Source organism: Panthera uncia (assembly GCF_023721935.1).
Source record: "Panthera uncia isolate 11264 chromosome A3 unlocalized genomic scaffold, Puncia_PCG_1.0 HiC_scaffold_12, whole genome shotgun sequence".
Lineage (NCBI taxonomy): Eukaryota > Metazoa > Chordata > Mammalia > Carnivora > Felidae > Panthera > Panthera uncia.
The window spans coordinates 1,948,811-1,966,592 of record NW_026057579.1 but is presented as its reverse complement, the minus strand read 5'-3'; the positions used below and the strand labels follow the sequence as shown (position 1 = coordinate 1,966,592).

The following is a 17,782-nucleotide window of genomic DNA, read 5'->3' as shown; positions in this document are numbered from 1 at the left end:
AACATTAAAAAAATACACAACTTATTACATCTCTCCCTTCTCATCCCTCCCATTGTCCTCCAGTAGTTAGGTCACTGGTGGGAATTAACCTCACCAGAAGGGTCTTGGTGCTCTACTTTTCTCTACCTCCCAGCAGTCCTAAGCTGCAGGAGGCCCAGGGAGGGCCCTGTTCTCTCTCGATGCCTTAAAAAAACCCCATGTCGAATGACTGAAGGTGCCATATCATTGTATGTAAGATGTTTTCTGCATTTAACATACACACATCTGGGGCGCCTGGGTGGCTCAGTCAGTTAAGCATCCGCCTTTGGCTCAGGTCATGATCTCATGGTTTGTGGGCTCAAGCCCTGCATCAGGCTCTGTGCTGACCGCTTGGAGCCTGGAGCCTGCTTCGGATTCTGTGTCTCCCTCACTCTCTGCCCCTCCCCCACTTGTGCTCTCTCAAAAATAAATAAAAATGTTAAAAAAATTTTTTTAGACTTTAAAAGAAAGCAAAAAAACCATACACACATCTGTCTGTTATTTAACGAAAGAATTCTAATGCACAAGCCAGTATTTAGAATGAAACACTGGCTTTTCCAAGGAAACTCAAAATTCTCTGTCACGTAGCGCTTTCCTAGGCACTACTTACAATGTTGAGGTATGTTACGTTAGCATAGAAGATTCATAGGAGTGTTAAGAACACCCCACTACAAGGAAAAGTTTTGGAAAAAAAAATTTAAAAAAAAAATGAGTATAATACTTTCTGTCATACATACATATACTGACAGAGATTTCAGAGTAGCTTTGCGAATGGATCATTCTCTTGTCCCTTAATGCAAAGTTTTTAAAACTGGATCTCGACCCATTAGCAGGTCATAAAATCAACTTAGAGACTTGGTGAACATTAACAAATAAATCTAAAGTATCAGTGTTACCACACTTTAGAAGCATTCGTTTTGTAAAACTTGTCTCAGAACTATAAACTTTGTGTATACAGGGTTATGAGATTTTCTTACTGGCTGCCACAAAACAGTGTGTCCTCTGTGAGAGGGTGAGGGGCACCAAGCTACTGTTTAGTTTGGTCTAAGGGTGCATTTCCAGGCTTTATCTTGCCATTACAAAAAATCCAGTTTTCCATCTTTGGTGATCATCATTGCCCATTTTAGTGGGTAGGGGATGGGAAATGCATTTTGGCATGCTGCAAATACAACACTCCTTTCAACTGCCTGGGTGTTTAAAGAAGTACACTGATTTTTAAAGTAACTGTACTCAAACTGAATTCAAAGCACACTAAATTTAACTTTTCTTGAGGACTCAAGTCTTAATCATCAAGAAAAGGGTAAATTTTGCCCAGTGGGCGTGATCCTTACCTCAGAAAATAGGGAGCATCCGAGAGGCTCCTCGTAAGGGAAGCCAGTTCTCTCACAAGCGTGCAGATTCTGATTCAGAAGATCTGGGCTGAGGCCTGAGATTCTGCCTTTCTCACAAGCTCTCGGGTGATGCCGACACTGCTGGAAACTCCACTTTTGAGTCCTAGAGAGCTCTACACGTTGCAGGGATAGGTGGTGAGCTCTTTGGCCGGGCTGGCCAGACCTCACCTATATAACCACCTGAGCCACTAGCTCCAAAAGCAACGGGGTGGGACCCAAGCGAGGACCCACTTGTTCCCAAGTAGGAAACATTCTGAAATCTCCCGTAAGAATGAGTCTTAAAAAATACACAAAAGCAGCACACAAAGATCCTTGGTCTCTACCACCTTAGCTCATCACTGAACAGGATAGACAACTGAGCCTGCTTCTTTTCCCTGGCAATGCCGACTGTGCGTGCCCCACTCTACCGACAGCCCGAGTACAGCTGTCTCAGGGCTCCTCTTCCAGGTGACACGCAATCGATCACTCCCGTCAAAGGGTCCCGGCTATGCACAGGGTACAGGAGCCTGCAAACACTGATGTGAGCCTGCCCTAGGAACCGGGATGGTGACCGGCCACCTCCTCTTCTTACACTGCTATGGCACAGAACAGGATGGGATGGAGACAAAGAGATTCTCTTAAATTCTTTGCATGCAGGCCCTTCACAAACACAGGCAGCGGTGTCCTCTTCTTACAACTGACGCCTCCATGCTCCCCTGCCCTCGTACCTCTGTCAGCTGTCACATTTATACAGACGGGTTCCACAAAACACTTTTTAAATGTGCATTTCTTTAATTTTTAAAAATATACACAGGAGAAGCCATGTGTTTTACATAGGAATACACACATTAACAAAGCATTTGTTATAGTTTTCCAAAATTCTATTATATCAGTCTGAAATTTATAAATTAAGTATAGCAGAACTTTTAAAGTCAAAATGAAATCCCTGAAACTACTGGATGCAGTGGACTTTTTCCAAAATCAAATGAACAGAGAATATGAATATGGTTTGTGTTAAATAAGGTTTATTGTTAGCTTTATTGCCTATAGTCTATAAGATGCAACTTTATTGTGCCTTTGCAAACAGGATACATTTCTTAAAAAACTGATCAAAATTTTCCATACATATAGCTCTATATGATAGATTACAGTGCAACACTATTTTTGTTACATAATTATAGAAATACTATAGAACCCAAGAGCACAGCGTAAGCAAAAGAAATACAATCCTGAGCCATCTGAACAAGATGATTTAATGAATCCTTTTAGTGTAAGTTTAGAAAACACGGAGGAGAAAAAAAAAGATACATGCACACTGCAGTCATGAGCAAAATACATTAAATACCTGTTCCTTGCTAGACACAGGTGGGGGATTATGGTGAATTTCAGACACATGCACACGCACTCACACTCCCATCTACTCCTGCTTCCCTCCCATCCCCAATACATTCACTCCCACCCCTTCCCCAAAGAAAAGATCAGGCACTAAATCCTAGTGAACCCCACATCTGCCTTGCTGGAGAACGTGAAGGGACTGCTAAAATAAGAGTAGAAATCCTCACCCACAACATGAAACAAAGCATGTGCCGTAAGCCAATTCCAGCTGCTTTTGCCTCTTTGGAAGTAAACGAAGCATATGCTCACTACAGTTTACAACTGTAGAGGGAAAGGTCTTGAAAACAAAACTGTTTTCCCTCCCTATCCCCTGAAGTAAAATCAACAGCGGAAAACTCACCCTAAAACTAATTGCCTCATCTGCTATTAAAATACATTTGTCATTCTATTTTTGGTATCTATTCAATCATAGTTCAGTAAGAACAGTTCATGAAGTTTGTACCTGCTTATAGTAAACACTACTGTACCACATAAAACCCACCACGGCTGGACAGGCTTATGAAGCACCAAACCTTCTACGTGTGTGTTCCTTGCTAACATTCGCTCAAGACCACAGCATCCTAGTGTTACCAAGGATAATGTACGTAGAGTTAAGTAACGAAAGGTATTTGGTTTGTGTCTTCACCTTACACATCCTGGTGATGAAATTAACCAAACCATGCCTTCCCTGAAAATAACCTGAGTCTGCTGACTACGCAAACTGACCAGCTCGACTGTCAGTCCACTAATCAGAGGTTGAGCTGGAAAACCAGAGGGCTAATGTCTACCAGCAGCTTGTCTTGTGCGGATAACCAAGAGTTCTTGGTTTTTGCAGTATCTATTGTCCCAAAGGCTGAACCACTGAGGTGGAAAGAACTCACAGCATCAAGAATACTGAACGAACTACACAGCCTGCGGGACTGCCTGGAGAGAAAAGAGGATCCTCATTCCCCACAGGATGTGCTGTGGGTTTTAGTGTCTCTGTGTACATCAGCTGCTACAGAAAGAAAAAAAAAAAAGATTAACTCCATAACTTTCTTATTTTCAATTAAATGCTCATACACTCACAAAATACTCACACACCCTATGAATATGAGGTGGCTCTTCTCTTCAACATTTTTAAAATCAAGAGGCACCAATACCCGTTCATTTATGTATTAGAAGTCTCACAGAATCACCACCAAAACGACAGAAATGGCATTTGTGATGATCACACAAAGGAGAAAAAAATCGAAAGACAAACTTAGCCGCTGTATTTCAGACTGTACTTGAAAGCACAGACGCTCTGGCTAAATTAGAATCTAAGGTTCTAATAAGGTTTTCTTGGTTTCGCATAGTCCCATGGCCTTTGTCCGTGACTGATAAATGGAATGGTTCCTAAGGTAATTGAGGAAACCACTCTGCAATTCTGTTTTCGATGTATATTATTATAATTAGTCTGCCTAGAAAAAAAAAACCCTTGGCTCTGTCATGGCCTTCTGCAAACAGAGGAAGAGCATGGCGAAGAGCATCCTCCTGCACTGTTGACTACACGGCCTCGGCGATAAGGTCCTGACGCCACTGGTGAAGGGGGTTCCAGAGCAGAAAGGGCCACATGTTGTATTTCAGCATCTTTGGTTAAGGTCTGGCCTTGTCAAATCCACCTCTCCGTCCCATTTCGTCACCAATGTTTTAAGCCCATGCCTTTAGTTAAAGGTCACAAGACATAATTTTCATGTCAAATCAAGAGTTTCAAATTTCTGGCCCTACCCTGCCCAGTAGGACTGTAAGGACCTTACACAGGAAACTGTAAAATCCAATGCTTCAGTGAAAAGCATGCTCTTTTTAAAGTTTCATGAGCTGCATAGAAAACTGTCAACAGGATTCCCAACACTGGGAGAGGGACAGAGCACTTTGTCCTTAAAAGTGGCCTGAGCCAACTGTATGAAGTGTGTGGCCCCCCAAAATATTTACCACCAGCCTCTAGAGCAACATCTATATTGTACAAATCTTATGTGAAGCCTAAATGTTTTATACGTTTTTCAGGTGGAAAGGTGAGAATAAGAGTTGTGAGTAAAGCTAAATCTGGCCTAGTGAGAAAAAAGAAGTAAACAAACAAACAAACAAACAAACAACCTCTGGATTTTAATTCAAAGGAAAATATAGGTTATAAACCTGTTTTACATCCTCAGCCAGAGTTGCCTGGAATTCTCTACCTTCTGTTATGGAGTCCAACGAGCTTCTCTCTGCTCTCTTCCTTCAATGCTTAACCGGATAGAGGGGAAACTTTAGGGAGTTTGGGAAAAAAAATCCGGGAAAAACCGGATAGAGGGGAAACTTTAGGGAGTTAGGGAAACTTAGGGAGTTGACACAGCAGTCAAGCAGCGTTCTCCTGCAGGTACTCCTTTCCTTTAGACGTACCCCCGCTCTCCCAGACAAACATTTCAGGACAAACCACCTGGTCTGGTATGGGCTGGTATGCTACTGCAAATGCTGACACTTTCCAGTGAACTCAGCACCAAACCTGTTTTCTCCCTCCCTGCGGAAGAAACCAATCTGCAGTTTAAAACACAAAGTGTCCCAGTCCTTTACTTCTGTGTTTTCTTCTTTCTCCGTTTTCTCATCAAAGTTTTCCTATATTGACGTTCAGTTCCATGTCAGATGAAATAAAGTTGCAAAATATTTGGTGATTTCCACAGAACATTCTTCTCGTAATGAACTGACTTAACGCGCTTAAGTCAAACTGACTTAACGCGCTTAAGTCAGAAGTATGTCCAAAGAAGTCCTTTCCATGTAGTTCGTTCATCATATAGAGAAAGACTCTTACACATGGCTATTTCTGGACAGTGCATTAAACGAAGATACCTCACAAGAGAAAAGATCATTATCTGTATCCATTAGAATAATATACAGATTCACAGTCAATGAGATGATACACTTTGCAGAAGAGAGGCATTGAACGGTATACTATTCAAATACAAAAACAGCAATAAACATATTCTGCACTACAGAAAATATGCTAACTTCTAACTTTAAGGATTTAAAGTAATGAGTCTGGTAACTGCATTTTAGGACTGGAACATGCTTCTTCCCTTCCAGGGACACAATGTTTGATGCCGGTGCACATATATATACACACACACACACAACACTGTGTCTGCAATGATATACAAAGAGACAGACAGCCAAGTCCTGAAGGCAGATTTCAGAGAATAGGGCTACCAAGACCAAGAGAGCAAATATTAACTTAAGAACACCTCTAACTTCAGAATTTCATTTTATTGAACACACCTTTTAAAACAAGCACCTCTTGGCAATAAAAGCAAAGAAACACGAGTACTCCTTCCACTCTGTTCTAGTGGAAGGCTTCTCACACCAACCTGCTAAATTCATGATGGAATCAGAAACAGGCAGCCCACTGGGGCTACAAGCAGAGCTCAAATGCAGGTCTGCTAACTTCTCGGGGAGAGCTGGAGCAGAGGAAAACACCAAAAAGCAAACTGGGCATCTATCACAGCTTTCTTCCTTAAGCAAAACAAATGCAAATTAGTTTTATAACCACAATTCAGTTTTTCAAACTTTTTCTGAAGAATTTTCATTTAATTTTGTATACATAACAGGAAGTAAAACTTTTTCACAAACATTCTCAAACCTTACAATTATCAAGAAATGACTAAAGTAAAAGCAGGAGAAATATTAAACACATGGCAGGGAGGTTGATTTCTGTTTCTGCTCTTAAAAAGTAAAAAAATCACCATATAATTAAGTACAAAAACCTGCATTGAATGACAACTGCTGGTGTATTTACTTGATCAAAAATGAAGACCAAGAATATAATAAAGCCCTATGATAATATTCATCTGGAGCACTCCCCTCAGTGTGTGTACACTAAAATGTTGGCAAAGTTTCTGGAGCATTAGCTTATATAAACACGGGAGTCCTCAGTTAGCTGCATTAAATGGAACGTTCTCTTCTGAAATGCGCCACAATTCAGTTTCACTTACAAATCGCAAATTAAAGTTATCTCTTCAGAAAAATATCTGTTTGGCATCTCCTGGACTTTGTTCCATTGGACAATATGGACATTTTAATCTAAAGACAAGAAAGAAAACATTGAATCAAGGAACAGGATCAGTACTGAGCATTCAATTTTCCTCTACGGAATGTCAATGTCTTTAACAGTCACACACTCTCCACACACTCACGTCTGTATTTTGTTTTGAGGGTTAACTGTGCTTTCCCTTATTATACCAGCCAAGCTCTGAAGGGTCACAAATAAATACCAATCAAGCCAGATGCTAAACTGAAGGCTTTCCTTCAGTGGAAATGAGTGAAAACTGTTTTGTAACAAACAAAACAAAGACAACGGTTTTGAAAATTGCTCTTTCAGTTTCAAAAGTAAGCCCAATTTTCCTCCTCCAAAGTTTAGGCTGTGCCTGTCTTTGAACAAGCTTCAAATGGACTGGTCACACAACCCACTCAAGTGCAGCAAATCTAATCTGATGCCAGCGGCTGAGCCTAGAAGGCTTGCTGCCTACAAAGAACGACGCCCAGAACCAGCACGGTCTAGTCACCATCCACCGGCACCACCAGGGTTGCTGCATGGTCTGGGAAGGGCACAGATAGCTTCATTACATGCGAAGACTTTCTTTTAAAAGAAAGACTTTACCATAACAGGTCTCAAGTGAACTCCAATGAAAAATGTTCTAACTGCCTAAGCTAGAAATAGGCTTTTGTGACTTTTTTCTTTTTATTATAAGTTGGGCCCAGTATGAGTATAAAAATCATAAATGTATATACCCTGCGAATTAGCAATTCCAAGTCTACAATTTATATATCACATGTAGATAAAGTAATTCTCTTTACAACAACAAAATGTTTAAATGTTCATTGATAGGGAATTGGTTAAATAAATTATCACATTTCCATATGGTAGAATACTCTGCAGCTCTAAAAAAAGAATGAGGGCTCTTTCTGTAGCACATAAAAGACCTTCAAAACACATCATTAAGTAAAAAAAGCAAACTTGAATACCATATAGGGTATGTTACCATTTGTGTAAAGGCAGGGGGGAAATGACAATGTACTGCCTACCCAAAAGTTAAGAGTTAAAGATCATGCTTATAAATCTAATCATCAAATTCATGAACAAATAAAAAGACTGACAAGAAAAGAAAAGAAAAGAAAAAAGAAAAGAAAAAAGAAAAAAAATCAGATACCACCTTCCCACTAAGTTTCAAAAGAAAATTTTTTTACCAACATTTAAAAAATCACTTACTTGCTACCATTAAACATTTTATTCAGGGCATCTCTTGATATAATATGACCACAGACCAATTTCATGGGTGGATTGTTATCTGTTGTTTGCTGACGAAGAATGGGACAGGCAAATATAGAGTGATACCAGCACTTTTTACCAAGGTCCACTTCAATCTTCAAAAAACAGTAAAAAGGCTCAAGTTACATCTCGGAAAACCATCTACATGTCAATACACACTGGGAAGCAAAAACATTTATCAGTCTACTCATCCAAATGTATCTTTTTACAGCACTCTTACCTCAAAGACAGGCAGTCTTAGGGATTCAAGCCTTACTTCATAATTCTAATTAACCTTCAAGATTATTTATAACACTACTTTTCAACCAAATTCTGATGTCTGAGGAGTCAAAGGAAGGCAATGCTCTAGATGTCGAACACTCCTGAAAATCTGTCAGAATAGATATACCCTAAGAGCAAAGCCCACCAGAAACCCTGTTTTGCAACACACTCAGGTAGGTGGCAAAACTCAGTGTAATAATTCCTTTAAAGACAGAATAAACAAGGCTTACTTTTATGCAAGCTTCAGATCTGAGTTTCCCATGTTCTGTGTATAATGGTCCAGAGAAACTACCTGAAACAAGGACTTTAAGCTCAAGCTCAGCAAGACCTCTCACAATCTGTACATCAGAGCCATGGTAGGTGTACCAGTCATTTCTCTTCACAGGGAACAAAACAAACAAAAGCTATGAAATCACCTAGCACAATGGTTGGCACACGACAGCGGGCTCCACAAACGTCAGTTCTTTCTGTTTTCTTTCCTTCCAAAATGGTTATCAATATAAAGTCTATTACCCAGACTCTTTCAAGAATGTTGACCAAGTGTAACAGAACAATCCTGAGAAATAATGGTCCGATCATCACCTCCCATTGCTTTACTACCCCAACACACAGGTGTCAGGTGAATTCAGACTTCAGCGTGCTCTGTGCTCATGCACAAATGTCAGAGATGCACGTAGCACAGCTGGGAAGCTGCCAGATTCTTGCAGGCACCTTCCTCAGCAAAGCAAGTGAAGGCTCAACTTCTTTTCACTTGTTCAAATAAGCAAGCAGCAGTCAAGCAGGGGTGCTGCCTGTGTCCTGACCACACTCAGACTGGGAATGCACCTGTGTCTTTAATCAAAACAGATCTCTGAGGAGGAGCTGGGGCAGCCAACCGACAGTTACCAGCTGGAAGGTGACTGTGGATAAACCTGTGCACAGGCGTGGCAGACAAAAAGCAAAAGCCAAATGCGTATTTAGCCTTTTAGGATGCATGACACAACCGTGACAGGCATGATAAGTGCAGTCCAAGTTTTAGTGCTTACTGTCAAAGGTCACATACAATGACCTTTGCCACTCCATGTCATAACTCCTATGGCAGCAAAGCTGGAGTCCCTACTATGTGTCCCATATTATTCTAAGCATACCAGTTATCTCTAGTCTTTAACAGCCCCAGAAAGGGAAGGAAGGTACCACAAACTACTGCTTAGAGAAGTAATAGGGTTGGCAAGTGACTAGAGGTGATGTTTAAAATCATGGCCAGGAGAGCAGTGGACACGCAGCACTGGAGGGCCGCTGAGGACTGCACGTGTACCAGGGACAACCTTTATTTTAGCAGCTCTGTGCTTATTTTAAGCACAAACCCATGATTTCATAAATATCGATGCTTAACACAAAACTAAATTCAACCAGTTGACTCACTGCTCTTGTATTTTAAAAAACCGTAGTCTGAGTGGTTTCTCCAGGGCCCTGCAGAACACACTGTGTGCCACAGTACAGACGCCACGCACACCTGTGACGTCTTCCTTCACTAGCTCTCTACGTCAAAATTGTATTCGTTTTTTTCTACGTCAAAATTAAAAACCAAAAACTCCAGCGCCTCCAAAATGTACTAGCTCCCCATTTCTATTGTTTTTAATCATGTCTACACATGACATACAAGAATCCTGGCTGAACGGCTACAACGGTGTTCTCTCGTTAAAAGGCAAAACAGGCATTTTAAACCCTTAGCATCCATGTTCTTCTCATGGCAGGAAAAAACAGAATGGTAGAAAGTGGAACTCACAGGTAATTCATCTTTCTGGTTCCAAACTCCTGTGCACTGCCTCTGTTCTATCACGGCTTTGATATTAATTAACGCTGGCAGTGCCACACAACCTGCTGAGAAACTGGGAGAGAAGAGGAAATGTCAGTGCCAGGCCAGGTGTCAGACAGCTTGGTCCCAGGAAACATCAATCCCTCCAGACTCCATGTGCACAGGGTCCTGGCCATTGGACAGGGCACAGTGCCCTCTGCTTTGTTAAATCAGTGCCAAGAAAAAAAAAAAAAACAAAAACCTTCACATTTTACAAAACCACCAGATTCAATGGGCTCTGCTTATCAGTCATTAACGATATCCTGAAACAGTTTCTTGCTCAGCTTCCTTCTAGACCCTAGACCAGGATGCCCCTGTCCAGGGCAGAAGTGCTCATTTCTCAGACCCAGAAATGCTCGCAGTTGTCTCTCAGCAGAGTCCCTCTTCAGGACTGCCCTCAGTTGAAGCAAGTCACCTGACCAGGGTCACATCTGATGACTGCTCTGGGTGAGGATACAGAAGCCCAGCTTGTCGCCCTAATTTGGAACAGCTTCACAGGCCCACCATGGCGCCAGATCTCCTCAGGGATGTGCTGAGGCCTCTGATGAGACTACTCTGCAGTCCAACTTACCCTAATCCTGCTGCTTTCATTCTGCCACGGGGGCTCATCCTAACAAACCTCCCGCGTGTCATCTCCACCATTTCACACTCTGTTCCCCCAGAGAACCTGACCTGCAGCCTGCTCATGCATTATAACAAACTGCCTCAGTGTCTCCTATGCTCAGCTGGAACACCCCACGGAAGGCAGAAGGTACCTTGTTCACCTTTGTAGCTCACACAATGCCTGGCACATAGCAGGGATCTAAAACACTTGAGGAATTAAATAAATAGGAGAGCTAAAGAAGTTATTTTCTTAAACAGGTTCATCGACTTGTTTTCAAGACCCACTTACATGCTTAGATATTAAGAATCTCAAAGGCATTTGTTTCTGTGGGTTATACTATTGTACTAGAAATTAAAACTGACACATTTAAAAAATATCAATTTGTTTAAAATAATAAATATATCACGTTATAAATAACATTCTTACCAAAAAACAAAACAAAACAAAAAATCCGTATTTTCCAATCCAAAAATTGTGAGAAGACTGGCACTGTTTTACATTTTTACAAATCTCTTTATGCCTAGCTTTATAGAAGACAGATTCTTATATCTTGTGCTGCATTCAATTTGTTGCAATGTGTTATTTTGATTTAAATAAATGGGGAAAAAAATCTGGCTTTAAACAGATAGGCAGTAATTTAACTGCCTTTTCAGATAATTGTGATATTCCTTTAATGCCACACCAAAACTCAACAAGTAGTAGATTCTTAAAGGTTAGTTGCAGAGTGGAGTGAATCCTTGCCACTGAATTTTTTTGTTTCCTGCTACATTAAAATCCAATTGTCTGTCTCACACTGTGAATGAATCTTTTACTCATGCACGATTTTATAAGATCACAGTGAATTAAGATCTTCTAAGTGTTAACACATTTCATTACACAATCTCAAAAAAATAAAATTCATTAATATCACCAATCTCATCAGAAAAGTATTGGGAAGGGACCCCTGGGCAGTTCAGTCAGTTAAGCATCTGACTTTGGCTCAACTCAGGTCATGATCTCACGGTTCATGAGTTCCAAATCTACACTGGGTGAGCTCAAGCCCCACTGCAGGAGCACTGTCAGCACAAAGCCTGCATGGGATTCTCTCTCTCTGCCCCTCACTCACCTGTGCACTCGCTTGCATGCTCTCTCTCAGATAAATAAGGGAAGGAAGGAAAAGAAGGAGGCAGGGAGAAAGAACAGTATTGGGAAGCTGCATGCCCACAGTGGCAGATACAAGTTTTCCAAAATTGCTATCTTAGCTTAAACTCATGAATTTAAAAGATACAAAAAGATATAGTCAGTTGCTTTCCTTGACATGACAGGCTCACTTCATACATGTGAAAAAACATCTGCCAAAAACCTAAGTGTAATTAACTGTAGTGATTCTAATTTTTTTTTTTTAATGTTTACTTATTTTTGAGAGTGAGAGAGACAGAGCACAAGCAGGGGAGGGGCAGAGAGAGAGGGAGACACAGAATCCTAAGCAGGTTCCAGGCTCTGAACCATCAGCACAGAGCCCGATGCAGGGCTTGAATCCACGAGCTGTGAGATCAGGAACTGAGCCAAAGTCAGACACTTAACCAACTGGGCCACCCAGGAGCCCCAGCTGTAGTGATTTTTTTCAAGTAAGAACTATTTCATGAAAAAAACAACTAGTGGGGGCACTTGGATGGCTCAGTTGGTTGAGCGTCCCGACTTTGGCTCAGCTCATGATCTCATGGTCCCGTGAGTTCAAGCCCCGCATCAGGCTCTGTGCTGACAGCTCAGAGCCTGGAGCCTGCTTCAGATTCTGTGTCTCCCTCTCTCTGACCCTCCCCCACTTGCACACACGCACACACACACACACACACACACACACACACACACACTCTCTCTCTCTCTCTCTCTCAAAAATAAACAGTTAAAAAAATTAAAAAACAACAACAACTAGTGTATTGGCTCATAACAATCAAGCAACATACACAGGTGTTTTCTGAGACAAGAGGATACTTTGGCTTGAAGTTGAAGTGCTTTATGAGAACTTCCCACTTTGTCACACAGAATATTAAAAAGGTGTGTACTCAAAGGTGAAGATGTAATAAAACTAATAATTTTAAATGTTTTGTCAAGAGCAATCTTTTTTTTTTTAAGAACAGTCTTAAGTAAAACTAGTGTGTCTTAAACTGCAAGTGTGTGGTGAAATATGATGTGTGGGGAATATGCCAAGTCCTTTAGGAGTCTGGGACCGCTCTGCTGATCTGTGAGCTAAGGCTCAAGCAGTTTAATACACCACTGTTGCTGCACCATCTGTGGAAATATCGGCACAGTGAAAAAGGCTCTGGGGGACCCCCAGAGGTTCACAGATGACACTGCTCTAAGACTGTTTCATCACCAATTGTGATGATCTCCTGAAATACCAACCGTACTCTTCTTCAGAAAGACAAACGTTCTCTTCAAAAGCTAGACAGGAAATTAAGAAAAACTAAAGCAAGCAGTGCATATTTCAATAGCAGGACCCATTTCCATACCTGACGCTGAGAGGAGACTCCACCGAGAGCCCCAGGAGGGCACAGGCGTCCCGAGTAAAGATGTCACAGATGTCAGCCCACTGGTTTGCATCAAGTAGGTGAACGTATGGTGAGTTCTCAATCCCTTGTCTCAGGTACACAAGGCTTCCCATCAAAACCTGAATGTCTAAACAAAACCAGTGACAATTTGGAGGTATGAATGAACACTCCTGAAATAGGGGCTGATGTGGGGGTGGGAAGCTGAGAAAGGCAAAAATTCCCCCAACTGACATAGCCTAAGTTATTAACAATGTCTTTTAAAATTCTGGTCCTTGGGGCGCCTGGGTGGCTCAGTCGGTTAAACGTCCGACTTCGGCTCAGGTCACGATCTCGCAGTCCGTGAGTTCGAGCCCCACATCGGGTTCTGGGCTGATGGCTCAGAGCCTGGAGCCTGCTTCGGATTCTGTGTCTCCCTCTCTCTCTGCCCCTCCCCCACTCATGCTCTGTCTCTCTCTGTCTCAAAAATAATAAATGTTAAAAAAAATTTAAAAAATAAAAAAATTAAAAAAAATAAAATTTTGGTCCTTAAGCTTGGTTTATCCCTTCACTGTAAATCAAAGAAACAGCATTGAGAGAAAGGGGAAGAAAAGGAAAACACTGAATACGAACTTCAAGTTACTTTACTCTTATACACAGCATAGTGTAACTACCATTATCTAGATGAGTAATGATAACGTCGTAAATGGGGCCACCAAACATTTCTGGCTGTAGAACTGGCCAGGACTCCCACACTGACATTCGGTGTCACTGCTGCCACCTTGGACACTTTGTGGTGGCATGCCTGCCTGCTCTTTCTCCTATCTCTTACATACAGAATCCCCAAAATGCAATGTCTCTTTCTGACTTTGAATCCAAGAGGCTTCAATGTTTTACTTTTGTTCTAGGTCCAATCAGCGATCTAATAATAATCTAAGCGATTAGCATCTACAATTATTTTAGTTCCTTAGCAAATTGGTATTAGATCTCCTTAAGATAAACCTAAATCCCAGTGGTGGCTATAGGTCTGTTCCAATTAAAAACATTTGACTCTAGACTCACCTTTTTGATGATTTAGGGCAAATGGCTGAAAATTTTTAGCATATTGTAATGCTTCTCGCTGATTCGTAGTTCCGCCCATTAACAAGCTAATAAAATACAGTCTGTGTAGTTTAAATTCCAAGGAACTGTTTTGGGCTATGAGCATTTCTCGGTTTGATACTGCCCATCTAAAGGAAAAGCAGAAAAGATTTTAACAGTAATTAAGAGCCGGCAAAGAGTGTCAAAAATTCTTTGAAACCTAACAACACACAAAAAACGGTCTGGTCTGCCATCTTGTGGAAATCAGTGGTAACATCAATCCCTTGGCCCAGAGACTTTTGTAAAGAAAATAAACATAACTACACCCAAAGAGACACTTCAGCTAGTGAAAGTAAGATAAAAATAGTTAAGTCAGATGACAATTAAATATTTAGTAAGGTTTTATACCAAGACAAGATGGACTCTGATGAGTCACAGGATATATTTGGAACTTGTACAAGACCCACTTTGAAGCAGGTGTCAGCCATGAGATTCACTACTCAATTGCCCGTATCCACTACTCTTTTCCTGTTAAACTGGCATGGCATATTTATAAATGAATCATAAGATTCTGAATGGGAACCATCTATTTTTAGACTTTTTGGGGGCACAAGATTTTGTGCTGCACACTCTGAGATTAAAAACAGCAAACAAGGTTATTTGTGCCTCAAGGTGTTTTCAGTCTAATCCGGCAGATAAAACTACATATATATCACATTTATATCACACTGTGCCATAATGATTTGTACAAACATACTGCTAATGAAGGAAAGAATATCCAATTCTGAAAGATCCAAAGTACAGGGACTCAGGACTCTCCAGTACACACAGTTGGGATAACCAATGTTGAGCTGGGTCTACCACTCCAGGTGGCACTAGGCAGAAAAGTGTACCAACCAGCTGTTAAAATCAATTTTGCAATCAAATGGTAAGGAAGCATTACTTTATCTCTTTAAACAGATTAAGATGTAGAAGCCATATCATATTTTTCATCTGACTTTCAGTTGGACAAATATTCTAACCCATTTCACCAAGGACCAATGGAACGTGAACTGGGTATGATTTATAAACCCGGAGCAGCTCTGCAAACTACAAAAGTAAAATGTTTCAGGTTCCTCATAATGATCAGCTGAATGGGATTAGACTTCACAGAACTCTACTGTTACAGGATCCTACCCTAAGGGTTCCACATGCACATGGGTATTCTAATCAACCTGTTGATGCATCCACATCTTAGAGTCCAAACATGAAGCTTCTGTGACTTCAAAATCAAGGTTATTGTTAAAAATATTTTAAAACTATATTCATCACTTAGACTTTGGCAATATTTACTTAAATTTAAGTAAGCTTTGAAACCTTGCCTGGTCGCAACACCAAGTCTGAGATAAATCCTGCTGACACCAGCAACGTACTTTTGGCAGCAATCTTTCATGAATGCCCAATGCCAACCGCCAGTACCAAAAGTATTGAGCGTCTGGCAATATCTAGCTTGTCAGGGACCTTCGTGATTTCCAGTTCCAAGGAGTACATTTATTTTTATTTTTATTCCAGTATAGTTAATATACAGTGTTGTATCAGTTTCAGGTGTACAATCTAATGATTCCACACTTCCATACATGACCCAGTGATCAACATAACAACTACCCTCCTTAACCCCCTCACCTATTTCACATATCCCCCTACCCACCTCCCCTCTGGAAATCATCAGTTTGTCCTCTATAGTTAAAAGTCTGTTTCTGGGTTTGCTTCTCTTTTTTCCTTTGCTTGTCTGTTTTCTTAAATTCTACATGAGTGAAATCGCATGGTATTTGTCTATTTGGCTTTGCAGCTCCGTCCACATGGTTGCTAATGGCAAGATTTCATTCTTTTTTATGGCTGAGTAATATCTCATTATGTGTATACACCACATCTTCTTTATCCATCTATCTATAGACACTTGGCCAAGCAGTACATTTAAATCATGTTGCTTACCAAAAGTTTATCCTACACCCCTCACTCATAAAATCATGAGTGTGTTTTCCTACTAACAAGGAAGGAGAGGCAGCAAGCTACTTGTTTTCTGTTTCTGATATGAGGTACATGTGTAAGAGTCTACAGAGTCCAAGAAGGGAACTAATAGAGAGTAACTACAAATTTTAATAAACAATGAAAGTCAACAGAGAGGGCAAAGTCCTTATGTAGGCAATTCACAAAGGAAAAAATCTATTTCATTTTCACAGGCAGATTTTCAGGATATAATATTAAAGGTGGGGAAAATTGTCCTGTCTAGGAAAAAATAACTCCCAGTTACAAGAATCTTTAATGGTAATGACTCCAGGGAAGCTGGACTGCATGCATTGTTCACCAACTGTTATGGTGCATGGGCTACAACAACCCAGACCAGGGCATCAGCTCTCAGAGCAGCACCAGGAGGCCAGAAATAATGGGAGGACATAACGGTGGTCCAGAGGACAGTGATTAACACAGTCTATGCTGTCCTACGTTTTACAAAATTACTTTCAGTTAAGAGGGCAGTAACTTTTTAAGCAAATGCAAAAGTAAACGAAATTCTTAACTTCTTTTTTTAATCAAAAAAGCTAACAGTAATTGCAAATTACATTTCCTAAAAGTAATCCAAGCCACGAGTTATGATTTTAAGCTCTGCAAACTATATATATATATATATATGTAACCCATTTAACTTGGAGAGGTATTTAAATACTGGACAATGTAGTTCCTAATTTATCACTTATTTTTACTCACTTTCAAATTTAGCTATAAACAAGGCTACAAAATAATCAGAAAAAAGCTAACATTGCTAGTTCCTAACCCCCAGGCCCACCAAGAAATTTTCAGGAGAAGTAAACAGCTATTTCATTACAAAAAGGAGCTGGAGAAATGTGGGGAAAATGCGAACTCCAAATTCACAGAATACAAGTTGTCATGTATTTCTTAAATTACATTTCTTGACCTTCTGTCTTGAAACAATGTATTATCTTCACTTAACTTTTAAATATTATATTAAGCCTAAATCTCACAAAGCAAAGCATTAGATTAACCATTTCTAAGCTTCTCCCTTCCTGGCAAAATGTCATTTTCTACACTAAGGATCTCTGCCCTCAAACGTGTAAACATATATAAGTAAGCATTAAGGTGAAAACCTTGCCTTATAGCACCTCTCCCTCATACCTCCAGGCACCCACATTTGTATTGTCCTGACCCCAATTCCTTGGCCACAGTTGACTGGCCAGGTAAACATGGGTTTTTAAAGTCACACTCTTGGGGCGCCTGGGTGGCGCAGTAGGTTAAGCGTCTGACTTCAGCCAGGTCACGATCTCGCGGTCCGTGAGTTCGAGCCCCGCATCGGGCTCTGGGCTGATGGCTCGGAGCCTGGAGCCTGTTTCCGATTCTGTGTCTCCCTCTCTCCCTGCCCCTCCCCCG

The 17,782-nt window shown here is 40.8% G+C and overlaps 1 protein-coding gene across 10 annotated transcripts in view; it reads right to left on the bottom strand.

The window, feature by feature from the left end:
• Positions 1-17,782, bottom strand: part of RMND5A (required for meiotic nuclear division 5 homolog A) — a 79,307-nt gene that overhangs the window by 13,901 nt on the left and 47,624 nt on the right. For 7 of the 10 annotated variants that reach the window (XM_049651853.1, XM_049651859.1, XM_049651854.1 and 4 more), the window contains 5 exons: positions 14,345-14,511; positions 13,268-13,433; positions 10,106-10,208; positions 8,020-8,174; positions 5,406-6,833 (listed from right to left, as the gene is read on the bottom strand). In XM_049651853.1, coding sequence (XP_049507810.1) covers positions 6,770-6,833; positions 8,020-8,174; positions 10,106-10,208; positions 13,268-13,433; positions 14,345-14,511 — 655 coding nt within the window. In that variant the 3' untranslated portion in view covers positions 5,406-6,769. Of the gene's footprint in view, positions 1-5,405; positions 6,834-8,019; positions 8,175-10,105; positions 10,209-13,267; positions 13,434-14,344; positions 14,512-17,782 lie in introns of those variants that run through there. The other 3 variants (XM_049651851.1, XM_049651852.1, XR_007462329.1) reach the window with 3 other exon arrangements.